At 38.0% G+C, this 27,284-nt stretch overlaps 1 protein-coding gene across 3 annotated transcripts in view; it reads left to right on the top strand.

Moving 5' to 3' along the window:
• Positions 1-27,284, top strand: part of SCAP (SREBP cleavage activating protein) — a 364,198-nt gene that overhangs the window by 237,911 nt on the left and 99,003 nt on the right. For all 3 annotated transcript variants that reach the window (XM_067148878.2, XM_067148879.2, XM_067148880.2), the window contains exons 10-12: positions 4,419-4,579; positions 5,868-6,972; positions 14,742-14,904. In XM_067148878.2, coding sequence (XP_067004979.2) covers positions 4,419-4,579; positions 5,868-6,972; positions 14,742-14,904 — 1,429 coding nt within the window. The remainder of the gene's footprint in view (positions 1-4,418; positions 4,580-5,867; positions 6,973-14,741; positions 14,905-27,284) is intronic.

The raw sequence follows: 27,284 nt of genomic DNA, 5'->3' as shown, positions 1-27,284 counted from the left end.
TTAATCCATATGCATTATTCACAAATTTCGAAGGCGATTAAGGGCCTAGAAACACGTGGTGCACTCCTACACAAATCCCTTCAGTTAATTCAAAACACCATCAGTTCTTTAATTGGTCTCCAAGGTGAAACTGGAGAAAAAGTTAAAAAAGGAAACTCAGTGCAGTGTTGGACTCAAACCCAGGACTGAAGAAGCAACTACATAAGTGGAATTAGGAGGATAATTTTCAGCGTATAAATTAATTGTGTCCGCCAACAGAAAGTCATTGACCCCTGAGAACATGGAAAAACTGTAGATAACCTACTGCCGTGCATCATTTTTCAAGGACTGAAACATGTTTGTCAATTCAGCACTGATTTTTAAATCTAAGAATTTCATTTTTGTCCGTATTGTACTGAGAATGGAAGATAGGAAACTTAAAAGGGTCCACCTTTTCAATACAAATAAATGTTATAGTTTATTTACAACATATATTTACACTTGGAACTAGTTTCGATGCTGTTGGGCGTCATCTTCAGCCAAAATGTGGGAAATAGGCTAGCATGTAGACATTTATATTACAAGGTGTTACATTAGTGTGATTAAATGAGAGAACATGAAGACGCGAAGTACAATGTCAGTTTCAAAGTGGTCATGAAGGGTGAGTCAAAATTGTATAAACATGAGATAACATAATCACTTGAACAATAAAACATATAAACTGTAACAAAACCATGCGGAAGTACGAGATGATTGGCATTGGAGATTCAAATTATTTCAGACACTCTTCCATTGAATGTTGCCTGCCGCGAGTGTAGTACAAAACATAGGTTATATTTCAATAAACACAATCTTCTCAAAAATGCACATAACATTATAAAATATTTGGGTTGAGGTGAAATTTGGCAGTTAGGGATTGAAATCACTTATTCAATAAGCGTCAATTCAAAAAACAGTTGTAAAGGGTGAGACAAGAATTGCACAAGCGTGAGTTTGGACTCGATAAATGCAAAAAACACATGAAACACACTCGAAAATGTAGGTTCGTGATGGATTTGGCACAAAGGGTCTGCGTTCAATCATTCATTGAATGGCACCGGTGCGAGTGTAGTTCAAATGTGAGTTAGGATTTAACAGCCTCATAGAATTGCACGTGACATCTGAACTTATGTTGCGAGATGAACTTGCAACATCTTCATCATCTCGTACTTCCGCATGGTTTTGTTACAGTTTATATGTTTTATATGTTTTATTGTTCAAGTGATTATGTTATCTCATGTTTATACAATTTTGACTCATCCTTCATGACCACTTTGAAACTGACATTGTACTTCACGTCTTCATGTTCTCTCATTTAATCACACTAATGTAACACCTTGTAATATAAATGTCTACATGCTAGCCTATTTCCCACATTTTGGCTGAAGATGACGCCCAACAGCGTCGAAACTAGTTCCAAGTGTAAATATATGTTGTAAATAAACTATAACATTTATTTGTATTGAAAAGGTGGACCCTTTTAAGTTTCCTATCTTCAATTCAGCACTGAGTTAAAAATTAAATAATGCGTTTGGTAAGTGTATTTTGTTTTATTTTTAGTGCATATTTTCGTGCATATTTTCATTATTTTTAGTGCATATGTGCATGCATATTTTTGGAGTTTTTAATGCATATGAATCCGGGCCCTATTAATAAGAGATAAGATAGTAAGATCCAAGCAGTAGAAATGAAATTTTAAGAACATTGGTTAAAAAGACAAGAAGAGATAGAATCCAAATTATTAAAATCAGAGAAGAGCTAAATATAGAACCATTAGTACAGAACATACAGTAAGCAAGACTGAGATGGTTTGGACATGTAAAAAGAATGGGAAAGGAACGAGTAACAAGAAGGGAATTAGAAAGAGAAGTTAAAGGCGAGAGACCAGTTGGAAGACCGAGAAGAAGGTGAATGGATCAGATTTGGAAGGACAGTAGAGAAGCTGGATTGGATGTGGCGGAAGTAATGGAGCAGGAAAACTGGAAGGACAGAAAGGAGTGGAGGAGGCTTGTTAACCACACCCGGGCGACTGGAGTGGGACATTGATGATGATGATGATGATGATGATGACTAATGATATAGATGTTGATTTCCATAGGGAACCTGAAATATTTGTCCCGAATGAGTAAATTTACAATACCAGTATAAATGGTCCGTTATTGGACATTATAAATTATCCAGCTTCATTCCTGTTTGCCAGCGTTTCGCCCCAGTGTGCTAATTAGCATTGGCACTGCTAGTGGCTCCAAGTAGCCTGCGTAGTGGCCTACACGGTATGCACTGGCCATGCGTCTTGGTAGGTGTGCTATTTACCAACTGATGAGCCCAACTTAGCACACTGGGGCAAAATGCTGGCAACCAGGAATGAGTTAGCTGGAAAATTTATAGTGTCCAATAACGGACCATTTCTATTGGTATTATGATGATGACTAATACAGTATAGCGTAGTTTACAGTTTAGCATGGCATAAATTAGTAAAACAGCCTATCATTTCTTATATATGTTCAGTACTTCAGAGTAGCTGTATTTTTATTTACATCCATGTCTTGGTTAGAGTATAGTTCGTCTGTGTATACCATGTCTCAGTGTAGTTCGGGAAAGACAAGTAGCAAGAATGTGACTGAGATCAGCGGGGTGTTTGCTTGGTAGGCCAAATCCTCTTTGCTTTGTCAGCCATTAGCCAAGAGTAATTTGTTATTTACTTTATTCTTAATAATTTATTCTCTTTTTAGTATCGGATGTTGTTAGTGATTGCATACAGCATCTTTGTGAATTTTTTATGAATTTGTTTTCACTCATGATTCATTAGCTTTTCTGAGTACGGCATTACAGTTTACGAGGGCTGTGTGCTGTGGTCATATTACATCGGACGTTTTCGCAGTCTTATTGCATCAGCTGTTCTCGCAGCAGTAGAGTGCTGGCAACATAGGTAATGCGATCCTCGCGTGTTTAGAGAACTGTCAGTTTAGAAGTAAAACTTTGCGGAGCATAGTGAGTCAGCTGGTAGTTCCCAGCATGGTGGCATAATGACAGCCTCTTCCCTGTATTGATCTCTTTGTCTGTTTTCACCATCTACCTTCTGGAACAAACAGGACGTTCTCTCTTTAGTCAAGTCCTGAATATTCTAGTACCCCATCATCGGACTATAAAAGGACGCTAGCCGCGAACAGTGAGGCAGCGTTGGTGTTCTGTAGTTGTACCGTGATACAAATATTCGGACTTGTTTTTCATATCCCCGGTACTTCATTCTAAAAGTACTTTCTTTCACTCTTGTTCTTCACATACTGGCTACCATCTTGGTCAATCACCTGACTCTTCCGCTCCTCTGACGTTAATTCTATTTCTCGTAATTTCCAGAACAAATTTACATTCATATAAATATGTGCCACCGGCCTACCCGGCAGGTTGAACGAGAGCCCGTTCCCTGCTGGATGTGCGAGCACATTATCTTGGACTGAGCTGGTTCTCTGCTCTGTCTACGGTAGCACGCGCGTGTGTGTGTGAGAGAGAGAAAACTGAATCCCATTTGATGGGGCTAGAAGCTGTGAAGTTTTGACATGAAGATCACATAGCTTAGAGTTACGGAACGACTTCTTTTTTGTAAAACATTTATTTCATTTTTGATGCATGTTGTATGGAATTTATTGAACATCTGTTCTCTTGGAGTGTTTTTTTAAATTTTTGGGTTTAAGATTAACAAATTTTTGGTGTTATATTATGTCTTGAACACTGTTTCGAAAAAGAAATATCCTTGCAAATTTTTGCCAATACAAGGCCTGAGGATATCACAGTTGTATGCCACACCGTCCTATTATGTTTGCCAGGCCGACCACAGAGCCATTTTGCCAAAACGGCAACGATCTCCAATTCACTTGCTCTTTAGAGAGGGTGAGGGAGAGAGTGTATGTTTTTTCCTTCATCTTGCATATTGATCTTTCAAGTAATTACTGAACCACAGAATAATACCATTTAATCTGTATAATACAAGCATCAGGTACAAGAAATACCCAGCGTAGGTGGATTCCAACACTTATTGCCAACGTTTTACCCTCATATTTTCCTTGTTAAGCTGTTTTATTTAATTTACTATCATTGATTATGTTTTCACGGAGGAATATATTTTTAAAACTTTGGGTACTGGTAAAAAAAAAAAATCTAAACTAAATACGACATATTACTGAACTACTCCAATTGCTGTTGATGGAAGTATCACAGAAGTCTATGAATACTATACCCCTAATTTAAGAATGCAGGTATATGATCTGTGGTTGAGGATAGAAGATTGTGGCATGTTCAAAAAATATATATTCGTTACTATTAAAAATTCTAAATTATTTGGTCAATACATTAATTTAATTTCTAAGCCTAGTTGGTAATGTCTGTCTAATGAATTAATGCAGGTTGTTATGGAAGCAGTGCCTCTCATTATGGAGGGTCACCAACAAGAAGTGGAGTGTCTAGCAACAGATGGAAGTGTAGTTGTGAGTTCCTGTCTTGGTGGACAGGTACGAGTCTGGGATAGCCTTTCAGGAGAACTCCTTGCAATTATTGACAGAAAAATGTAAGTACACTTTGTCTATTGTGAATATAATACTTAGAATTTTCATTAGTTTTAAATACACCATTGAATGATGTATTACATGCTTTATGTATGTTGATGTTAGGAAGAAAAGCATTTGCCAACCAAAAATTAAAAATTCAATTTGTTACATGTTACAGAGTGAAATATTAGTTTTGTAATTCAAAAGAGCGTATGCCCAGCCCCTGTCCCATTCTCTATGCCCAGCCCCTGTCCCATTCTCTACGGGGTTAGATAGAGAGAGAAATGCATTTATTTCTGCTTCCCCCATTTGGAGGTTGCCAAAAAGACAAAGCTTACAAGTAAATTTGATTAATAACTACAAGGGCAGTTTATAATATGGTCCATAAATGATAAGTATATTATATTAAAGCCTACTTAATACAGTAATTAAAAATGTGTCTGTAGTCAGAATGTAGGCCCATCAAACACTTTCAGTGCTCGGTTACTGTGGTTATGTTGCTTACCTTAAGTTAAAAATAAACACACATTAAAAATCAGGAAAAAAGCACATATTTTGTACAATCATACCATTGAATGAATAAATTATAATTAGTGGGACACACCGGGCAAGTTGGCATTGCATTTAGGGGCACGCAGCTGTGAGCTCGCATCCGGGAGATAGTGGGTTCAAACCCCACTGTTGGCAGCCCTGAAGATGGTTTTCCGTGGCTTCCCATTTTCACACCAGGCAAATGCTGGGACTGCACCTTAATTAAGGCCATGGCCGCTTCCTTCCCACTCCTAGTACTTTCCTATCCCATTGACGCCATAAGACCTACCTGTGCTGGTGCAACGTAAAAAACAAAAAACAAAAAAAACCCACCTTTTTCTTGTAAAATTAAGAATAACAGCTATAAGAAGTTTACTTGATCATCACACCATTCACTTGTTATGTTCTTCCTTTGAAGTCGGCAATTTATATAAAAATAGTAGCTACTATTGTACAATATACATTTCTGAAACAATCCAAGAAACTGAACTGGTTGTGTAACTTACATTTTATTTATATTTTCTAAATGAAAATCTAAGATCAGAGACTGGCTATTAATATAAGTTTCTTGGCCAAAAATAATGTGGCGTAGAATGTGAGGAGTATGCATTTTGAAGCTTACAAAACCCGTTGCAACATTAGGCTGCAAATTAACAGAACATTTGAATATAATGTATTAATTAATATGTTTTGAGACCTTTCAGTTCGTATTACAATTTGTTTGTTTTGTGAATATTACTGTATTTGATGGAGCTGATTGTTTCTTCCTGTTATCAGGTACTTCTCAGCTATGCAGAAAATATCTTCAACGACTGCTTGTGGTATTGAAATGGATGCCGAGGACCTGCCTCTGTCTGATTATGAGTCTGGTTCTCCACCTTCCCGAGGTGAAACGGCTGGTGAAGATTCTTCTCATTGCCCTTCTACTAGAAAGACTGAATCTAACACTTGGGAGTTACCAGACCTGAGGTCATTTATCAACACAAATTTCACATCTCGATCTGCTCCTCCAGGAAACGTCATTGTGCCTCGATCAGAATTTTCGTCCCTTGTCAGCAAGAATGGTTTTGATTTTGGTAGTAGATATAAAGAAGTGTTTAGAAGTTACAGGAACAATTCTGAATTCTTTTCGGATGATGAGTCAGATGTTGAACATCAGAAGAACATGATCATAGACACTTTTTCAGCAAGTGCCGAGTGTGATCAGTCTGCCTCGGGAAACACCCGTGCCCTTCTAATACCTGGAAGAGGAAAAAGTGAATTTGCAGGTTATTTTCCATCAAAGTGTGTAAAAAGTTCCGATTCAAATTCAGTGCTCTCCCTTCGTAAGAAAACAAAGTGCAGTTCGGATGGCACAGTGGATGACGAATTGTATGTTGAAAATAGTGGTGGAGTGTCCAGTAGGGAGAATGTTAATCATAGCTTTAATACATCATATACGTCAGATATTCATAATAATTCACTATCACATTTTGGTTCTGATTTATCAAAGAATTGTGACATAAAATGTGTAAATACCAAAGATAATTATACGTCTAACGATAGCAGTACACAAAATTTTAGCACCGATAAGTTTTCTTACAATGTTCGAACTAGAGATAAATCAGTTTCGGCGGTGTGGTCAGCAAGAAATTCTCAGCATCTGCGATACAGTGCCAGTGTTGACAATTCCTCTTTGGATGGAAGCTGTAGGACGCTACAAGGATCGTTCCATTCCATGAGTGGACCTTCAGCTACATCCATTGCTGAGAAAGGACGTTCACCGACAGATAGTGCTTATGTTCCACCTATCTGGTGTGTAGATTGTCATGAAAACTTGGTTGTATTGGGATGTGCCAATGGAAGACTGGAGTTCTGGGAAGGATCTGTTGGAAAATTTAAGGTAGAGCTGTTGCTACTTTTTTAAATGTGTGTGCAGGCGATTACTTTCCTCATAATTTTTATTTTTCATTTTTTTTCAATGTGTGATGTTTATGGTGTTATTTAATGGCAAGTAGTTTTTTTGTATTCCTGTCTTCTGGTTCCTTGGTTAAATGTTCAGCATTGAAGCCATCAGTTCAGAGGGTCGCGGGTTTGACTCCTGGCCAAGTCAGGGATTTTAGCTGCGTCTAGTTAATTCCTCTGACTCATGAACTGGGTGTTTTTGTCCCAACACACACTTCTTCCTAAACACTACACTACTAACTGCCAGAGAAACAAGCCATAGTGAATATGTGCCTCCACATAGGGTTGACATTAGGAAGGGCATGCAGCTGTAAAATATGTGGCAAGTTTGCACCCGCAGCCCTGTCAGGGCAAGGGGAAAATGGTGTAAAAAGTAGTATTGTATTTTTGTCTTTCTCATTTCCATAATCCGGGTTCTGTAAATAAAATTTGGCAAGTTTGGTGAATCGGGTATTTAGAGACTACAGTGCCAGTCTTGTTTAGCAAGTTATTTCGGACAGACCGGGAGGATCTTTAACACTAGGTAAATTGAACATATTAATGCAGTCAAACATAACAGGCATTTTGCCATGGGAATACACATGCACGAATCTAACCACAATTTTTTCAATATCGGTAAGGACCTCTGCTCAATATCACAGAAATGTTTTATACATCTTTGGATCAACGAGTCAATTTTAATCACAATCTGAATGAATCTATCAAGAAAACAAACATCCTTTACGAGGTTATCCACCCCCTTATTTTCAAGGAATAGCTAGGAAGTACAGCGCATCAAAAGATCACTCCCCCACTCTCTTGCACCCCCTCTACACCATAGCCAATCCAAAAAAGTCACTGTCCCCTCTTAAAGTCAGCAACAAGCTCCACACAGACACGGCAAACACTGCACCTCCAATCTTCCTAGTGGTAGGATTACAAGAGCGAGGAATAAGAGAGTAAGTACTATCAAACCACACTCCAATAATTAAAAGACCGAACACACACATTAGCTCTTGCTTCTTTTTTCTTCCTTTTCCACAGACATCCACCTTTGCGACTACATTGTTCCGCACAATCAAGGCCATACCGTCATATAACTTTCAATAACAGTGTCATTTTCAAATTACAAGCAACGAAGGACGGTCCCCCCAATTCCTCTGCAAACTGTACATAATCCAATTCTACAACCTCCGATTGCCTTAACATCGCCACTTTTACAAGATTGTCATTGACATGCACTGTATGTAAGCTTTGGGAAAGCATTCTTTCTGATTATATAAGACATATTTGCAAAATTAATAAATGGTTTGACATAAAGCAGTTTGGGTTTAGGAAAGGTTATTCCACTGAAGCCCAACTTGTAGGATTCCAGCAAGATATAGCAGATATCCTGGATTCAGGAGGTCAATTGGACTGTATTGTGATTGACTTATCTAAGGCATTTGATAGGGTAGATCATGGGAGACTACTGGCAAAAATGAGTGCAATTGGACCTGACAAGAGAGTGACTGAATGGGTGGCTCTGTTTCTAGAAAATAGAACTCAGAGAATTAGAGTAGGTGAAACTTTATCTGTCCCTGTAAAAATTAAGAAGGGAATTCCTCAAGGCAGTATTATTGGACCTTTATGTTTTCTTATATATATATATCAATGATATGTGTAAAGAAGTGGAATCAGAGATAAGGCTTTTTGCAGATGATGTTATTCTGTACAGAGTAATAAATAAGTTACAAGATTGTGAGCAACTGCAAAATGACCTCGATAATATTGTGAGATGGACAGTAGGCAATGGTATGATGATAAACGTGGATAAAAGTCAGGTTGTGAGTTTCACAAATAGGAAAATTCCTCTCAGTTTTAATTACTGCATTGATGGGGTGAAAGTTCCCTTTGGGGATCATTGTAAATACCGAGGTATAAATATAAAATATAAATATAAGGAAAGATCTTCATTGGGGTAATCACATAAATATGATTGTAAATAAAGGGTACAGATCTCTGCACATGATTATGAGAGTATTGAGGGGTTGTAGTAAGGATGTAAAGGAGAGAGCATATTTGTCTCTGGTGAGACCTCAACTTGAGTATGGTCCCAGTGTATGGGACCCTTATCAGGATTACTTGATTCAAGAACTGGAAAAAATCCAAAGAAAAGCAGCTCGATTTGTTCTGGGGGATTTCTGACAAAAGAGTAGCGTTTACAAAAATTTTGCAATGTTTGGGCTGGGAACACTTGGGAGGAAGGAGACGAGCTGCTCGACTAAGTGGTATGTTACATGTTACAAATTTCATATTTGTTCCATATTTAAATGTACATCAATTTAAGATATTACCAAAATTTATTAGGATCAACCTATTCAATACAATAGAATTTACAAAGTTAGGACTTACATCCTATGAAATTAAAATTTGGAGGGACATGTTTCGCCCTTTAAAAGGGCATCATCAGCCTTTTTACACTCATACTCAAAGATAAAAATCAGGATCCTGATTGTCATGGTAAAAAATATAAAATGAGAATATAAGATTAGAGTGAAATTATACAATGTGAGAAATTGTTATGAGTTCTTAAATAATGATTTACAATTAAAACTTGATTTAAAATGTTTGCGAAGAAAAAGTTGAAGTTGGTATGATATTACACTAGTAATTTTAAAATGATTTTATAAATTAAACAAACTAGGCCTTAACCACATAATAACAAGAAGGTCTATGGCTAAAGTTGCCGTATCAAAGTTCGAGTGAAATTCGGCTGGAAGCAACTTGATTTACATGTTGAAGAGAAGGTTAATGAAACTTAGTTGCCGCTTGAGATGACATTGAAAATTTTCTTGTTGAAAAGTCGTAATATTTAACTGTGGTATGGCGCTATGTAGATTATAACGTTGTATCCAACTAATCCAATAATCTCGTTATTTACGCAGTGGGTTCGCGGTCTCCGTAATTTTGTTGAAAGAGTTATAAAGAGTTCATAATTGAATGTTGCCGTTAAATATTACGACTTTTCAACAAGTAAAACAAATAGGAAAAAAAAAAAAGAAATTAAAAAAAAAAAAGAAAGACAAATACGCCAAGTTCACGTTCAATAACCCCAACTTATATACAGTAACCAATTTGTTTTTAGAAAATATAACTATAAGATCGCGTATTCAAGCAGCAATAATACAAAGCAAAAATTCTTTAATTACAATAGTGTTAATTCCCTAGGAAAAAACAAACATTTTGAATCAGGAGTTTACAAATTGAAGTGTCATCGATGTGAAAAAAATTGTCGGACAAACAGGGCGCAGTTTTACTGTGAGATACCTAGAGCATGTCAGTGCTGAAAGACATAAAAAAAAATTCTGCGATGGGCCAACACATGAGTTCAACCGGACATCAGTTCACAACCATAGAGCAGGATTTAACTATATTATATAAAATAAACCAAGGAGCTCTTCTAAATACATTAGAAAATCTATATATTTATTTAGAACAAAAAAAGCAATCAGAACAATAACCTGAATGAAACAATTGACAATAGAAACCCTATATTTGAAGGGATATTATCAAGTCTTGAAACTTTAGGCAAAAGAAACATTACAGACATTAAAAGGATAAATAAGACCGAGCCTCCGCCATTTTGTGCATCCCCTCCCCCCACCCCTTCTAAAGCCGAAGCCGTGACAGTAAGCGGCACGCCTCCTCACCTCTCCGCAGCCTTGCCTCCCCGAAAGGAGGAGCAAACAACGGAACACACACACCATTACTATACTAGACGTAAAGCAGCATCAAACGTTCCCCCTCCAGGGTCACAGTAGAATTGGAGTCTAACAACAGCAAGGTAAAGAACCATTTTATACATTAAGTTATTATGTAAAGACACATGTTTTCATTACAAAAACAAATTCTTAATTCCTCATTTCATTTCATTTCAGAAATTGAGACGAAGCTCCCTTCCCAAAATTGACCAGCAATCAGCTTCAAAGTTCCACATTAGACTCAATTTAGGGCACTTTAAGCAAGCTCATAATAAATAACAGCTTACCTGGAAGGAGTGAAAGAAAAAACATTCAACAACAATTTGAACAGTGTCATGAAGCCAATCATTTTTAAAACCTTTTAACCGGAAGACAACAGACATTTTTAAAGTAACAAAGTGAAACTTTTAACAACTATTCTAATGAATAGATATAGTTTTTAAGCTGACCAACTATGTAATCATCCAGTCTAATTTCATTAACCCATTAACCCCCACATTGTTTTAACATCATTTTAATTTAATTTGTATTCTAGTAGTCTTTAAGAGAATCAATGTACTTGCAAATAACGTGTTCAAAAACTTAGCGATCCACCTAAGCTTAACAACAGCTGAAGATGTTCCCAAGTGAGAACGAAACGTGTACTGTTTATAAATAAAAATTTGCTAAAAAGCAAATAAAAAGTATCAAAAAGGTGGAAGAGTTTCAATTATTGTAACTCTCTGTGATGAGATTTTGATACGGAAAATGAAGCTGATTACTTGCAATGCAAGCTCACGGCCGCGCGCCCCTAACCGCAGGGCCAACTTGCCCGGTCAACCATGAACAGCCTGGGTCAGAATCTACCACACTCGGTCAATACGCCACAGACTGGTCTAGATAAAATCGCCCATAAAAACTGTGAATATTTTTACATTGGACAAACTAGAAGAGGATTCGACATCAGATTTCAAAAAGAGCTGGCGGTGCTTTTGTCATAAGGATCAGCAGTTGCTACACATCTATTACATGACACAGGATTTGAAGTGTCAGATATTCAAAATTCTCTCGCCATTTTACACAAAAATGAAGTATTTTAGAAACTAGAGAAATGTATAGATATCAATTAATAGATCTTCAACACATGCTTGATGATAAAATTGAAAATCAGTATCTATATGCACTATCAAAATTTAGAGCCTCTGTGGCTCAGGCAGCAGTGCACCAACCTCTCACCACTGCATTCCATTGTTCAAGTTCCGGTCACTCCATGTGAGATTTGTGCCAGACAAAGCAGAGGCAGGACAGGTTTTTCTCAGGGTACTTCGGTTTTCCCTGTCATCTTTCATTCCAGCAACATTCCAGTATCATTTAATTTCATCTGTCAGTCATTAATCATTGCCCTACAGGAGTGCGGCAGGTTTCGGGAGCTGGTACAATTCCTATCCTCGCTTCATTCATTCCATTCTTGACCCGGTTGAATGACTGGAAACAGGCTGTGGATTTTCACTTTCACTATTAAACTTCAGCAGTTGCTGTGTATTTCCGAGAGAGAGAGAGAGAGAGAGAGAGAGAGAGAGAGAGAGAGAGAGAGAGAGAGATAGAGAGAGAGAGAGAGAGAGAGAGAGAGAGAGAGAACATCCCATCCCTGACCCAACGTAATGCACGTAGTCCCTATACCTAAATGAAATAGTTAAGATTCTTTGGAAACAATTGTAACTCAGATAGAGTAACAACTGAATGTCATCATTTCACCTGATGATGGAGCCTAGATTTAAATGCGTTGTGAAATACAACATTCAATAAAAATTGTGACTGGTTGCAGATTTAATTGTTTATTGTACAGACTTACTCTTCATCATTAGAATAAAGCATAGCCTAAGTTACAGCTGTATATGGAAACTATCACATGAAATAGCACAGTAATTCCAAGGATTAATTGAAGGGCTGAGAACCATAGTGGGCCAAGTGCCATTTTAAAAAAATAAAGAAAATTAAGGTTAAAGTTTAGTCACTGCTATAATTCACAGATTACAGAGACATTTGCATATTATAGTTAATAGATCCATTAATCACTACAAAGCAAAATACAAAGATTATCTGGCTTTTTAATACAAATAAAAAGTAAATTAATACCATCATTTTCCTCTGGAGTGTATTTGGCCCACTTTGGCTCTAAACAGAAAGGATGAATTTTAACAATATGCCAGTGGGCCAACTCAACATGGTACTGTAAGGTACTTCATTTTGCCGTAGTTACATCACAATATTGCAAATCCTTAAAAAACTTATGATTAACTGGTGGAATGAATGGAAGCATGGCAATTGAATCATCATATTTAGCTTTTGTCAGCTTAATGGGTGCTACTTAAGCAGGACTCAGTTTCCATGGTGAAGGTACTGAAGTTGTTACCTTTACAGATGGCCTGCCCTTAGGAGAAGGTGAAATATCAAGGATTTTCTATTCTTCCATTTCGTTGAGGGTGTACCTGAACTTAATCTTAAGAGGTTCATTAGACTGGAAACGAAACCACCTAATTTTGAGCCACTCAACCTTCTCCCCATTTACCGTTTCCTTACAAATCACAAAGTTTCTTGAGAGCTCCTTAATGTTCACAAATTCTTTCTGTTCCATTTTCTTCACACTGAAGGCCTTATTTCTCCTACATTCCTTAACTAAGATCACCTAACCTTGTACCAAAAACAGTGATTTTGCCTTACATTTTGAAGTTTCGATGGTACTAAAATCTCTGTCATTAGGCAAATATGAATGGCCAGGTTCTAGGAACTTATGATCAATAGTTTTAAATTGGGAATAATGATCTAATGTGGCCCACAAAGATGCAATATACTGATTCCTATTCTCACCACCACAAGTGTCTGAATAGGCTATTAAACGATTTGCTGTTGTGCTGACGTTCCTCAGGTAATACAGAATACATGAACCTACTTCTGTTGGGCCCCTTTGTGCTGTATCTTCACCCTATAAGTTCATGTACCCTTTCTCATCCTCACAGTTATGTATTCCTACATTATATACCCAAAACTTCCTCTTATAAAAATAAATGCTACTTGTTATTAAGAGAAGGAGGAGGGTCTGCTGCATGTCAAATCACTGCTTCTATTTTCCTTGTGGCCGATGGTCCGCCATGTTACTACGCATATCACGTGACAAAGCAAGCGAGGGATTGGTCATGCGGATTTGGCCCACTATGGCACTACTTCCAGCAGCTAGTTCAATTCGGTTGATATTTTGTGACCCTGTAGCACATAAATGGGAAGACGTAGAGATAGCCCAGTTGGAGAGATAATACCTAAGTCAGAAATGAACCGCTAGATGGCATTAACTCAATTTCGATGGTTGGTGGATTTGGCCCACTATGGTTCTCAGACCTTCAATTTACAGTTAAACTTCCTAAGGTTTAATATAGTAACTTTGCGCATGCTGATAATGCATTTTTAGTTGTGAGTGTTATTGTAAAATGTGTGATGTTCAGGTGTTGTTCCAGAGCAGCTGGTATGCAATAGCATTATGATGCTGCTAAACATCCAGAGATGTTTGAGAAGATCTCAGACCTTATCTGCTTTTTATGGATGCATGATAGTTTTATAAACTATGGATGGAAAACTTTTATAAATAATTTTCTATTATGACTAAAATCAAACTTAATTTCAAGGAATTCTGTAGCCAAGTTGTAAAAGCTGTAATGAATAAAAAATTTACGATTGTGGTGATGTAAAAATTCGATGTCAGCTGATTGAAGTGAGATACTATTTCTACAAAATGGAGCACACAATCTATTAAGGAATTGAAGTTCATTTTTGTTGGAAAACTTCCATTTGGAAGGTACATCTCTAATCATTGATGTTAGCTTTGGAGGATTAAGAACTGTTAAATTACCTTTAAAACACAGTTTTTCACCATGAAATATGTTATGCCATTTGCATGCAGTGAATTTACAGGTAATTGTGATCAGATGTGATTTTCATTTATTGTTTCTTTTAGTGCCTGTTTGAAGATGGTAGTGGTATTGGTGTGACTGCTGTTAAAATCATTGGGAACCGTGTAGTTGCAGCCAAGCTGAGTGGAGCAGTGGACTTTCTGGAATTAGAAAGTTATAGTAGTCAGGGACGACCTCTGGATTGGGGATTTACCTCTTACCGCAGAAGTGAGTATCATTTGTTCAATCTCATTTTAGACCAGAACCCGCCAGCAGTTTCATGAGGAGGTTACGATTAATTCTGATTTTGTTATATGTAGACCTGGGATTTTAGGCTCTAAAAAAATTAGTTTTAGGCGCCTAAAATAGGCTTTTAAAACAAGTAAATAGGCTTTTAAAAGAGAAAATAGGCACTTAAAACATGTTTTAAAAATGTGTGGATAGGCAGGAAATGGACGTTAAAATATTAAAATATACTTAAACTGTAACGTGATACATTTTTACTTTAACAAACGTGGTGTCCCTATTCTTAACCGAAATAACTGCAAAATTAAGACAGAATAAAAAAGACATTTATCAAAAATATAAAAAAGTCATGTGTCAAAAAGAGTTATGGATTATATGATATGTCATTAACAGTACTGATCTAAAACCTTAATACCAAATTCACTGTACACAATTACAGCACTGTAGGCATCCAATAACTGTGTAAACGCGAATGGAGTGTGTGTTTATTATTTGTGAGGAACAGTCCTACAGTACTTTCATTCATAGTTTGCTTTACAGTACATAACAATAATCTTCTCCAAATTTTCCATAGTCAGGCTGTGTCTTTTGTCTGTTAAGATCATTTTGAAAGCAGAAGAAGAGCGCTCCACACTCACAGGTGTTAGAGGGGCATAGGAAAATTTACCTACATTTTTCAATGGAATTTCACTTGGTAAGTCTACCGTTTCCCCATCCATTACCTGATGTACTGTGCCCGTCATAGTCAGTCTGCGAACACGAGACACCCCAGGGGTGCTCAGTTCGGTGGCTGTAGGCTTATAAAATAAATGAATGTGGCAGGATTTTATCATAGGGTTCATCAAATAAGCACGTTCCAAGTATAGAACAAATGTGACACTTTTATTTAATTAAATGCAGTATTGGCCATCCTGAAATCTGTGATTATGATTATGATCGTTACGTTATGGAATTTAATATGGCTCTTGATGTAACAAACCTAGGCACAAACAAATGGGATGGTACACGACAGTTATTTCCCTAACATTCTAACAGAGTATTTACATTGTGAAAAAATTTTTTTAATCGTCTTTAAAGTTATTAAGTTATTTGTTTAAAGTTGAATTAAAAATTTTCATTCAGAAAAAATGAGGTCTGGGCCAAGCCTTCATCGATAATCTGGAAAAAATGCAGTAATTGTAAGAACGAGTATAATAAAGAAATATCCAAGATTCAAAAAGTTAACACTCATAGCAAAAAATAAAATTTACAGTCGTTATCTAACAATTTTGTAATTATAAAATGAAAATTTGAATTTGCCTTGGTTTTCTCTAAGTTAATCCGAGACGTCGGATATACCTGTTCACGTCATCTCACATCTCTTTCCGTGAGAATTATACTGAACGTTAAGTATTTGACCAACAATTAAACAAAATAAAATGCCTCCTGGGCTTGCAAACGTAAGTAAATGGGGAGAATACCATCCATGTGGAAATCCTGTCCACTATCAATCGATAATATCAGTGTCACATATTTCAGAACAGAACACATAAAAAAATAATCCTCTAAATACTAACAAATTACTACTTCTACAGCTAACTACGGAAATTGTCAAGAAGACTGTAAGTACCAAGAAGAAAATATCTACACTATGTACACGTCGACGAGTGTCGATCAACCGTATTACTCTCCTGTTAACGAATTTATTGAGTTACAGCAAGATTGAGTTATCACATGAGAGCGAAAAATTGCATCAACGAATGAGCTGACATAGTCACGAATCAGATATTATTTAGATATTTCGTCGAAGACCTGTTCTTCAGACCTAAGGCCTTCTCGAACATTCATCTGTACCTTGAGCTTGAAATGACTGGATTACTTGAGAAAATTTGGGATATTCCCACGAATTAAAAAGTACATCGATTAACATGGACTTTCATTTTCTTCATCTGAAGACACTAACATTAGACTACACTGCATTTATCGCGAATAATCCATTAACATGTGAAAAGCTCAGTTTCACGAAGATTTGTGCCATGCACAATTATTCCATATACTCTACACGTACAGTGTACCACAATGACGACCCTAACTTGTCGCATCCTAATCTCAAATATGTGTAGTCATGAAATATCAGGACCTACCAACGTCCTACAAATACATAATATCCACTTAAAAGTGTCTCGATGATTAATTACTCCAACTAATTATCACATGCTCCCAATGCACATGTTCACATTAAATTCGTACATAGAATTCGGACTCAATATCCCGATGACACGTTGTCTCAGACACGAGGTACAAGTAGAAGTTCCATTACAAGGAAAATATAGAAAATGTGAACGAAATATCCTACCATTAAATCCATCGGACATAAATTAATTCATATTCGTGACGAAATTTACTCAATAAGCAAAGATGGTGTCGATAACACATGGATAACTCTATCAGAACCCTCACTGTCAAATTCATGGCCACATGGTCATTAAGTAATCACATGTGTCAGTTTTACGACGTATTCCAGCAAATAACAACCATAAAATGTGTCAAAATAGCTTACTAAGAAGAAAGAAAGAATAGAACAAAACTACATAGAACAGATATAAATGAGACGTAATCGACTTAACTTATAGAGAAATCTTCATGTCTGGAAGTCTGGGTTCTCAATCAGCCATGCCAGGATGAAAGAATCTGCATCCCGACGCCGCTGACGATGGTCGCTAGTTTAGAACTTCATGGTGAAGCACTGGTAATCCATGATGTGAGATTCCGTCCTCTTCTGGAAATATTCACGTCCACGTCTTCCGCGTCCACTCGTAAGAAAGCTGAAACTTACACAAAATGCTTTAGAGTAGGCTCCAAACACACACGTAACTGTATTTTGGAAATGACACGTACTTAAGGGATTAATATCTGCACATTCGACGTCTGATCACAGCACTGTTCTAAATTGTATCCAATTTTCAGACGTGTAGAGCACAGGAGTGAAGCCAGTATTCACGACGTTCCACGCTGAGCGACTGAAGGTGATAGTCCAGGAACACGCCAGTGTGTGAGAATGAGTATTCGTATCACATGACTTAAATATCATGTCTGGTGCACATGCACGGAAGTAAAGTCAATTTAGACACTAAATTCTTCTACTGTACGAATCTACACTTCATCACCATTTCAGCCACAAGGTCGTGTAAATTATTTCAAAATTTCAGTTTTTTAATTTATATCCCCTAAATGTGCTATTTTTTTATCCAGTTTATTTTGATTTAATCCTTGAGCCTTCCGTAATTATGCACGTCGCCACCAAAGATATTACAAATATTTCATTCATATCGTTCCTCGCAATTACAGGTGACACGCGCTGGCCTCCTTCTTTCACTCGCCAACCTTCATTTTTTTATTTTTATTCCGTTAGCCAGCCGGCCGCTCTCCGCACAAAAAAACTCGTTCTCGCCCTTGTCCAAGGTCGCGCGCACCCCATCTCGCCGACAAGCGAACACAAGCCGCACAAACACCTGTTCACTCATCGATGGCCTCACGGTCACATCCACCTCTTACTGGGACAAAAATTTTTAAACAAGGTTAAAAATTTTTAGATCATGTTCATTCCTTAAAATGTGGTCCGTATGTTGTCTACTTCACTGTTTAATTTTCATGGTATTAATAATTTCCAAGCATCTATCAGTTGTCTGAACGGTAATCATTCTGCACGACACAAACTGGTATTTCTTCGACAGCCGACCTGGGTCTTTTCTTTTTTTCTTTCTTCACTCTTCTGCTTTACGGTAGAGTCTTAGGTTCGAGGCATTGAATATAACTGTTCATAGGAGAGTAATAGTTCGATATCTTCACATTGGAGTCTTTCTTCTGGCACCCTGATTTTCAGGTTGATATTGTGGTGCCGAAGGATTTAATCTATCGTCCTGAGGTGAATTCCGGTGTCGCTGGAACTGTGGGCTCTCGGCTCCCATCACATCTGGATCGGTGTCTTGATTATGAATGGCGTCCTTCCATTTTGAGCCTTTTTCAGTTTCCTTCCTTAATTCTTCAATGTACCTCATGCTTTCTCGATGACGGTTCTCCATCTCGTCTCTGAAATTCTGGTAGTTACGATTCGAATAATATCTAGGTCTATCATAGGGCCTATTCCGTCTGTAGTCCTGTGGTCGGTCCCGTGTCCTGTAATTTCCCCTTCTTCGGACATTCTTCGGATCTTCCATCCTGTCCTCTCTGGGTCTCGTTCTTCTCTCTTCCCATCGACGGTCGTACGCTCTGGGATAGTTTTTGTACTCTTTATGTCCGCTCTGACTTCCATTTTCAGGCGTTGGGGTCGAATTCCGGTTTTTCGGAGTGTCTATTACGTTGACCTGGTAAGTATTACTTCTTTGAGTTTTCGGTACTGTTGAGACATTCATGGTGTGGTCGAGCTGTCTGAGGATGGCCTCAGCCTGCACGGCGGTCTGAACATTGGCAGCAATGAGTAAACGCTGTACTTCCACAGGAAACTGCTTTGTTATCGCTTGAACCAACTCATTTTCAGATGGTGGAGTGTCGAGGTCTTTCATTCGTCGTACTTGATTACAGAAGTAATTAGCGTACTGCGTCTGCCCATCTATGGAATATTTTCGTGAATACAAATCCAACCGTAGTGCTTGTTGCAGATCCGCTCCCCAGTATCTCTGTAGGAATAAGCGCTTGAAACCTTCATAGTCTTCAAACGTATAACGGAAAGCATGGTACCAGTTGAGCACGTCTCCCTCTAAAAATTTCTCCGCTGTTCGCAGATGTTTTTCAGTAGGGATCTTCTGTTCACGAATATATTCATCAAGGTCCCTAATGAAATTTTTAGGTGTGACCCCGTTTAAGTTGTTGAATTTTCTAGGCCTGTCCTCGCTCATTCGGATAAAATTAATGATTTGAGGTACACTTTGTGCCGGTGTAGTACTGAGATTTACTGTGGGTTGTTCAATGTGGGTAATATTCTGAGACGATTCAGCTACGGGCGATATTCCTTCTGTTACAGTAGATTTAGCCTGTACGACCTCTTCGACATTACTCTGTCGGTCCATTAATGATGTCACTAAGACTCTAGTGCTCCTATCCTGCAACTTCAAGAATCCTACTTCTTTTTCTAATTTTTGGAGGGCGTCCATATTTTCCTCCATCTTCTGTTTCCCGGACTTGACATCTCCGGCAAGATTAATAATTTGTTCGAGTATTTCCGACTTGTCCTTGTCAATCATGCTCTTGATATCATCGAACTGGAGTGAAATATCTTGTATCTCCATTTGGTTGACTGAGATACTGTCCTTTACGGAACGGAGATCATCGTCGACCTTCTCTTTTATTTTCTTTAAGTCTTCTGTGACCTCTCCTCTAAGATTTTTCACTTGTTCTGACATCTCTTCTTGTGCCGTAGAAATCTCTACCTTTATAACATCTATCTCCTTCCTCACGGATTCAATGTTATTTCTTACTAGGACTACGTCACTCTGAAGAGCGGTGACCTTCCCGGTGATAACCTTATTATCCTCTTTAATCTGGCTTGTCAAAGTAACAACTTGTTCCAGGGTTTTTTTCTGATTTTCCCTGCACTCTAACACGATATTGTCAATCCGACAACTAGTTTCCTCCAGCTTTGCATATAGTTCGTCACGACCCTTTTTCGCCTCTTCCTGTATCGCAGCACCCATAATGTTCATTTTTTGACTCAATCGTTCATTACTATCTTCCTGTATTCCCTGTATTTTTCTGAGTTCCTCTTTATTCTCTTCCCGTGCTCTCCTACACTCTTCCTGTGCTCTCCTACTCTCTTCCTGCATTTTTCTGAGTTCCCCTTTATTCTCTTCCTGCATCTTCCTAAATTCCTCTTTATTCTCGTCCTGTATTTTCCTACTCTCTTCCTGTGCTCTCCTGCTCTCCTCTGTCATAGTTTCTAATAACTTCCTAATCTCCTCGAGATCCATTCGATTATTCATAAAGTGACCTGTGTCAGCAAACGCCGAAATGCAGAAACTTTCCCCCAGACATGTTGATTGTGATAAGGCAAATTCAAGTTTCATGAAGAAAATTCCTAACCCTCATTTTTCCATGTGAAACACATCATCATAAGTAAAATATTCTGAAAATTCCGCGTACTCTGTTAGAATTCTACCTAACTGGGATGGCATTAAATCTGAAATGAACCTGCCGAACCTTGAATAATTAATAATTTAATCAAGTCAATTTAAACCACGTGGAGAAGCAATTAATCAAATTCCACGATGGATTAAGCCACCTTTTTAAGCCACAAATCGAGCCCCACGGAAGGGACGAGCCACTAAGATGTGCCCGTCATAGTCAGTCTGCGAACACGAGACACCCCAGGGGTGCTCAGTTCGGTTGCTGTAGGCTTATAAAATAAATGAATGTGGCAGGATTTTATCATAGGGTTCATCAAATAAGCACGTTCCAAGTATAGAACAAATGTGACACTTTTATTTAATTAAATGCAGTATTGGCCATCCTGAAATCTGTGATTATGATTATGATCGTTACGTTATGGAATTTAATATGGCTCTTGATGTAACAAACCTAGGCACAAACAAATGGGATGGTACACGACAGTTATTTCCCTAACATTCTAACAGAGTATTTACATTGTGAAAAAATTTTTTTTATCGTCTTTAAAGTTATTAAGTTATTTGTTTAAAGTTGAATTAAAAATTTTCATTCAGAAAAAATGAGGTCTGGGCCAAGCCTTCATCGATAATCTGGAAAAAATGCAGTAATTGTAAGAACGAGTATAATAAAGAAATATCCAAGATTCAAAAGTTAACACTCATAGCAAAAAATAAAATTTACAGTCGTTATCTAACAATTTTGTAATTATAAAATGAAAATTTGAATTTGCCTTGGTTTTCTCTAAGTTAATCCGAGATGTCGGATATACCTGTTCACGTCATCTCACATCTCTTTCCGTGAGAATTATACTGAACGTTAAGTATTTGACCAACAATTAAACAAAATAAAACGCCTCCTGGGCTTGCAAACGTAAGTAAATGGGGAGAATACCATCCATGTGGAAATCCTGTCCACTATCAATCGATAATATCAGTGTCACATATTTCAGAACAGAACACATAAAAAAATAATCCTCTAAATACTAACAAATTACTACTTCTACAGCTAACTACGGAAATTGTCAAGAAGACTGTAAGTACCAAGAAGAAAATATCTACACTATGTACACGTCGACGAGTGTCGATCAACCGTATTACTCTCCTGTTAACGAATTTATTGAGTTACAGCAAGATTGAGTTATCACATGAGAGCGAAAAATTGCATCAACGAATGAGCTGACAGTCACGAATCAGATATTATTTAGATATTTCGTCGAAGACCTGTTCTTCAGACCTAAGGCCTTCTCGAACATTCATCTGTACCTTGAGCTTGAAATGACTGGATTACTTGAGAAAATTTGGGATATTCCCACGAATTAAAAAGTACATCGATTAACATGGACTTTCATTTTCTTCATCTGAAGACACTAACATTAGACTACACTGCATTTATCGCGAATAATCCATTAACATGTGAAAAGCTCAGTTTCACGAAGATTTGTGCCATGCACAATTATTCCATATACTCTACACGTACAGTGTACCACAATGACGACCCTAACTTGTCGCATCCTAATCTCAAATATGTGTAGTCATGAAATATCAGGACCTACCAACGTCCTACAAATACATAATATCCACTTAAAAGTGTCTCGATGATTAATTACTCCAACTAATTATCACATGCTCCCAATGCACATGTTCACATTAAATTCGTACATAGAATTCGGACTCAATATCCCGATGACACGTTGTCTCAGACACGAGGTACAAGTAGAAGTTCCATTACAAGGAAAATATAGAAAATGTGAACGAAATATCCTACCATTAAATCCATCGGACATAAATTAATTCATATTCGTGACGAAATTTACTCAATAAGCAAAGATGGTGTCGATAACACATGGATAACTCTATCAGAACCCTCACTGTCAAATTCATGGCCACATGGTCATTAAGTAATCACATGTGTCAGTTTTACGACGTATTCCAGCAAATAACAACCATAAAATGTGTCAAAATAGCTTACTAAGAAGAAAGAAAGAATAGAACAAAACTACATAGAACAGATATAAATGAGACGTAATCGACTTAACTTATAGAGAAATCTTCATGTCTGGAAGTCTGGGTTCTCAATCAGCCATGCCAGGATGAAAGAATCTGCATCCCGACGCCGCTGACGATGGTCGCTAGTTTAGAACTTCATGGTGAAGCACTGGTAATCCATGATGTGAGATTCCGTCCTCTTCTGGAAATATTCACGTCCACGTCTTCCGCGTCCACTCGTAAGAAAGCTGAAACTTACACAAAATGCTTTAGAGTAGGCTCCAAACACACACGTAACTGTATTTTGGAAATGACACGTACTTAAGGGATTAATATCTGCACATTCGACGTCTGATCACAGCACTGTTCTAAATTGTATCCAATTTTCAGACGTGTAGAGCACAGGAGTGAAGCCAGTATTCACGACGTTCCACGCTGAGCGACTGAAGGTGATAGTCCAGGAACACGCCAGTGTGTGAGAATGAGTATTCGTATCACATGACTTAAATATCATGTCTGGTGCACATGCACGGAAGTAAAGTCAATTTAGACACTAAATTCTTCTACTGTACGAATCTACACTTCATCACCATTTCAGCCACAAGGTCGTGTAAATTATTTCAAAATTTCAGTTTTTTAATTTATATCCCCTAAATGTGCTATTTTTTTATCCAGTTTATTTTGATTTAATCCTTGAGCCTTCCGTAATTATGCACGTCGCCACCAAAGATATTACAAATATTTCATTCATATCGTTCCTCGCAATTACAGGTGACACGCGCTGGCCTCCTTCTTTCACTCGCCAACCTTCATTTTTTTATTTTTATTCCGTTAGCCAGCCGGCCGCTCTCCGCACAAAAAAACTCGTTCTCGCCCTTGTCCAAGGTCGCGCGCACCCCATCTCGCCGACAAGCGAACACAAGCCGCACAAACACCTGTTCACTCATCGATGGCCTCACGGTCACATCCACCTCTTACTGGGACAAAAATTTTTAAACAAGGTTAAAAATTTTTAGATCATGTTCATTCCTTAAAATGTGGTCCGTATGTTGTCTACTTCACTGTTTAATTTTCATGGTATTAATAATTTCCAAGCATCTATCAGTTGTCTGAACGGTAATCATTCTGCACGACACAAACTGGTATTTCTTCGACAGCCGACCTGGGTCTTTTCTTTTTTTCTTTCTTCACTCTTCTGCTTTACGGTAGAGTCTTAGGTTCGAGGCATTGAATATAACTGTTCATAGGAGAGTAATAGTTCGATATCTTCACATTGGAGTCTTTCTTCTGGCACCCTGATTTTCAGGTTGATATTGTGGTGCCGAAGGATTTAATCTATCGTCCTGAGGTGAATTCCGGTGTCGCTGGAACTGTGGGCTCTCGGCTCCCATCACATCTGGATCGGTGTCTTGATTATGAATGGCGTCCTTCCATTTTGAGCCTTTTTCAGTTTCCTTCCTTAATTCTTCAATGTACCTCATGCTTTCTCGATGACGGTTCTCCATCTCGTCTCTGAAATTCTGGTAGTTACGATTCGAATAATATCTAGGTCTATCATAGGGCCTATTCCGTCTGTAGTCCTGTGGTCGGTCCCGTGTCCTGTAATTTCCCCTTCTTCGGACATTCTTCGGATCTTCCATCCTGTCCTCTCTGGGTCTCGTTCTTCTCTCTTCCCATCGACGGTCGTACGCTCTGGGATAGTTTTTGTACTCTTTATGTCCGCTCTGACTTCCATTTTCAGGCGTTGGGGTCGAATTCCGGTTTTTCGGAGTGTCTATTACGTTGACCTGGTAAGTATTACTTCTTTGAGTTTTCGGTACTGTTGAGACATTCATGGTGTGGTCGAGCTGTCTGAGGATGGCCTCAGCCTGCACGGCGGTCTGAACATTGGCAGCAATGAGTAAACGCTGTACTTCCACAGGAAACTGCTTTGTTATCGCTTGAACCAACTCATTTTCAGATGGTGGAGTGTCGAGGTCTTTCATTCGTCGTACTTGATTACAGAAGTAATTAGCGTACTGCGTCTGCCCATCTATGGAATATTTTCGTGAATACAAATCCAACCGTAGTGCTTGTTGCAGATCCGCTCCCCAGTATCTCTGTAGGAATAAGCGCTTGAAACCTTCATAGTCTTCAAACGTATAACGGAAAGCATGGTACCAGTTGAGCACGTCTCCCTCTAAAAATTTCTCCGCTGTTCGCAGATGTTTTTCAGTAGGGATCTTCTGTTCACGAATATATTCATCAAGGTCCCTAATGAAATTTTTAGGTGTGACCCCGTTTAAGTTGTTGAATTTTCTAGGCCTGTCCTCGCTCATTCGGATAAAATTAATGATTTGAGGTACACTTTGTGCCGGTGTAGTACTGAGATTTACTGTGGGTTGTTCAATGTGGGTAATATTCTGAGACGATTCAGCTACGGGCGATATTCCTTCTGTTACAGTAGATTTAGCCTGTACGACCTCTTCGACATTACTCTGTCGGTCCATTAATGATGTCACTAAGACTCTAGTGCTCCTATCCTGCAACTTCAAGAATCCTACTTCTTTTTCTAATTTTTGGAGGGCGTCCATATTTTCCTCCATCTTCTGTTTCCCGGACTTGACATCTCCGGCAAGATTAATAATTTGTTCGAGTATTTCCGACTTGTCCTTGTCAATCATGCTCTTGATATCATCGAACTGGAGTGAAATATCTTGTATCTCCATTTGGTTGACTGAGATACTGTCCTTTACGGAACGGAGATCATCGTCGACCTTCTCTTTTATTTTCTTTAAGTCTTCTGTGACCTCTCCTCTAAGATTTTTCACTTGTTCTGACATCTCTTCTTGTGCCGTAGAAATCTCTACCTTTATAACATCTATCTCCTTCCTCACGGATTCAATGTTATTTCTTACTAGGACTACGTCACTCTGAAGAGCGGTGACCTTCCCGGTGATAACCTTATTATCCTCTTTAATCTGGCTTGTCAAAGTAACAACTTGTTCCAGGGTTTTTTTCTGATTTTCCCTGCACTCTAACACGATATTGTCAATCCGACAACTAGTTTCCTCCAGCTTTGCATATAGTTCGTCACGACCCTTTTTCGCCTCTTCCTGTATCGCAGCACCCATAATGTTCATTTTTTGACTCAATCGTTCATTACTATCTTCCTGTATTCCCTGTATTTTTCTGAGTTTCTCTTTATTCTCTTCCCGTGCTCTCCTACACTCTTCCTGTGCTCTCCTACTCTCTTCCTGCATTTTTCTGAGTTCCCCTTTATTCTCTTCCTGCATCTTCCTAAATTCCTCTTTATTCTCGTCCTGTATTTTCCTACTCTCTTCCTGTGCTCTCCTGCTCTCCTCTGTCATAGTTTCTAATAACTTCCTAATCTCCTCGAGATCCATTCGATTATTCATAAAGTGACCTGTGTCAGCAAACGCCGAAATGCAGAAACTTTCCCCCAGACATGTTGATTGTGATAAGGCAAATTCAAGTTTCATGAAGAAAATTCCTAACCCTCATTTTTCCATGTGAAACACATCATCATAAGTAAAATATTCTGAAAATTCCGCGTACTCTGTTAGAATTCTACCTAACTGGGATGGCATTAAATCTGAAATGAACCTGCCGAACCTTGAATAATTAATAATTTAATCAAGTCAATTTAAACCACGTGGAGAAGCAATTAATCAAATTCCACGATGGATTAAGCCACCTTTTTAAGCCACAAATCGAGCCCCACGGAAGGGACGAGCCACTAAGATGTGCCCGTCATAGTCAGTCTGCGAACACGAGACACCCCAGGGGTGCTCAGTTCGGTGGCTGTAGGCTTATAAAATAAATGAATGTGGCAGGATTTTATCATAGGGTTCATCAAATAAGCACGTTCCAAGTATAGAACAAATGTGACACTTTTATTTAATTAAATGCAGTATTGGCCATCCTGAAATCTGTGATTATGATTATGATCGTTACGTTATGGAATTTAATATGGCTCTTGATGTAACAAACCTAGGCACAAACAAATGGGATGGTACACGACAGTTATTTCCCTAACATTCTAACAGAGTATTTACATTGTGAAAAAATTTTTTTTATCGTCTTTAAAGTTATTAAGTTATTTGTTTAAAGTTGAATTAAAAATTTTCATTCAGAAAAAATGAGGTCTGGGCCAAGCCTTCATCGATAATCTGGAAAAAATGCAGTAATTGTAAGAACGAGTATAATAAAGAAATATCCAAGATTCAAAAAGTTAAC

The sequence above is a fragment of the Anabrus simplex genome, chromosome 6, assembly GCF_040414725.1.
Source record: "Anabrus simplex isolate iqAnaSimp1 chromosome 6, ASM4041472v1, whole genome shotgun sequence".
In the NCBI taxonomy this organism is placed as follows: domain Eukaryota; kingdom Metazoa; phylum Arthropoda; class Insecta; order Orthoptera; family Tettigoniidae; genus Anabrus; species Anabrus simplex.
This window is presented reverse-complemented; position numbering and strand designations above follow the sequence as displayed.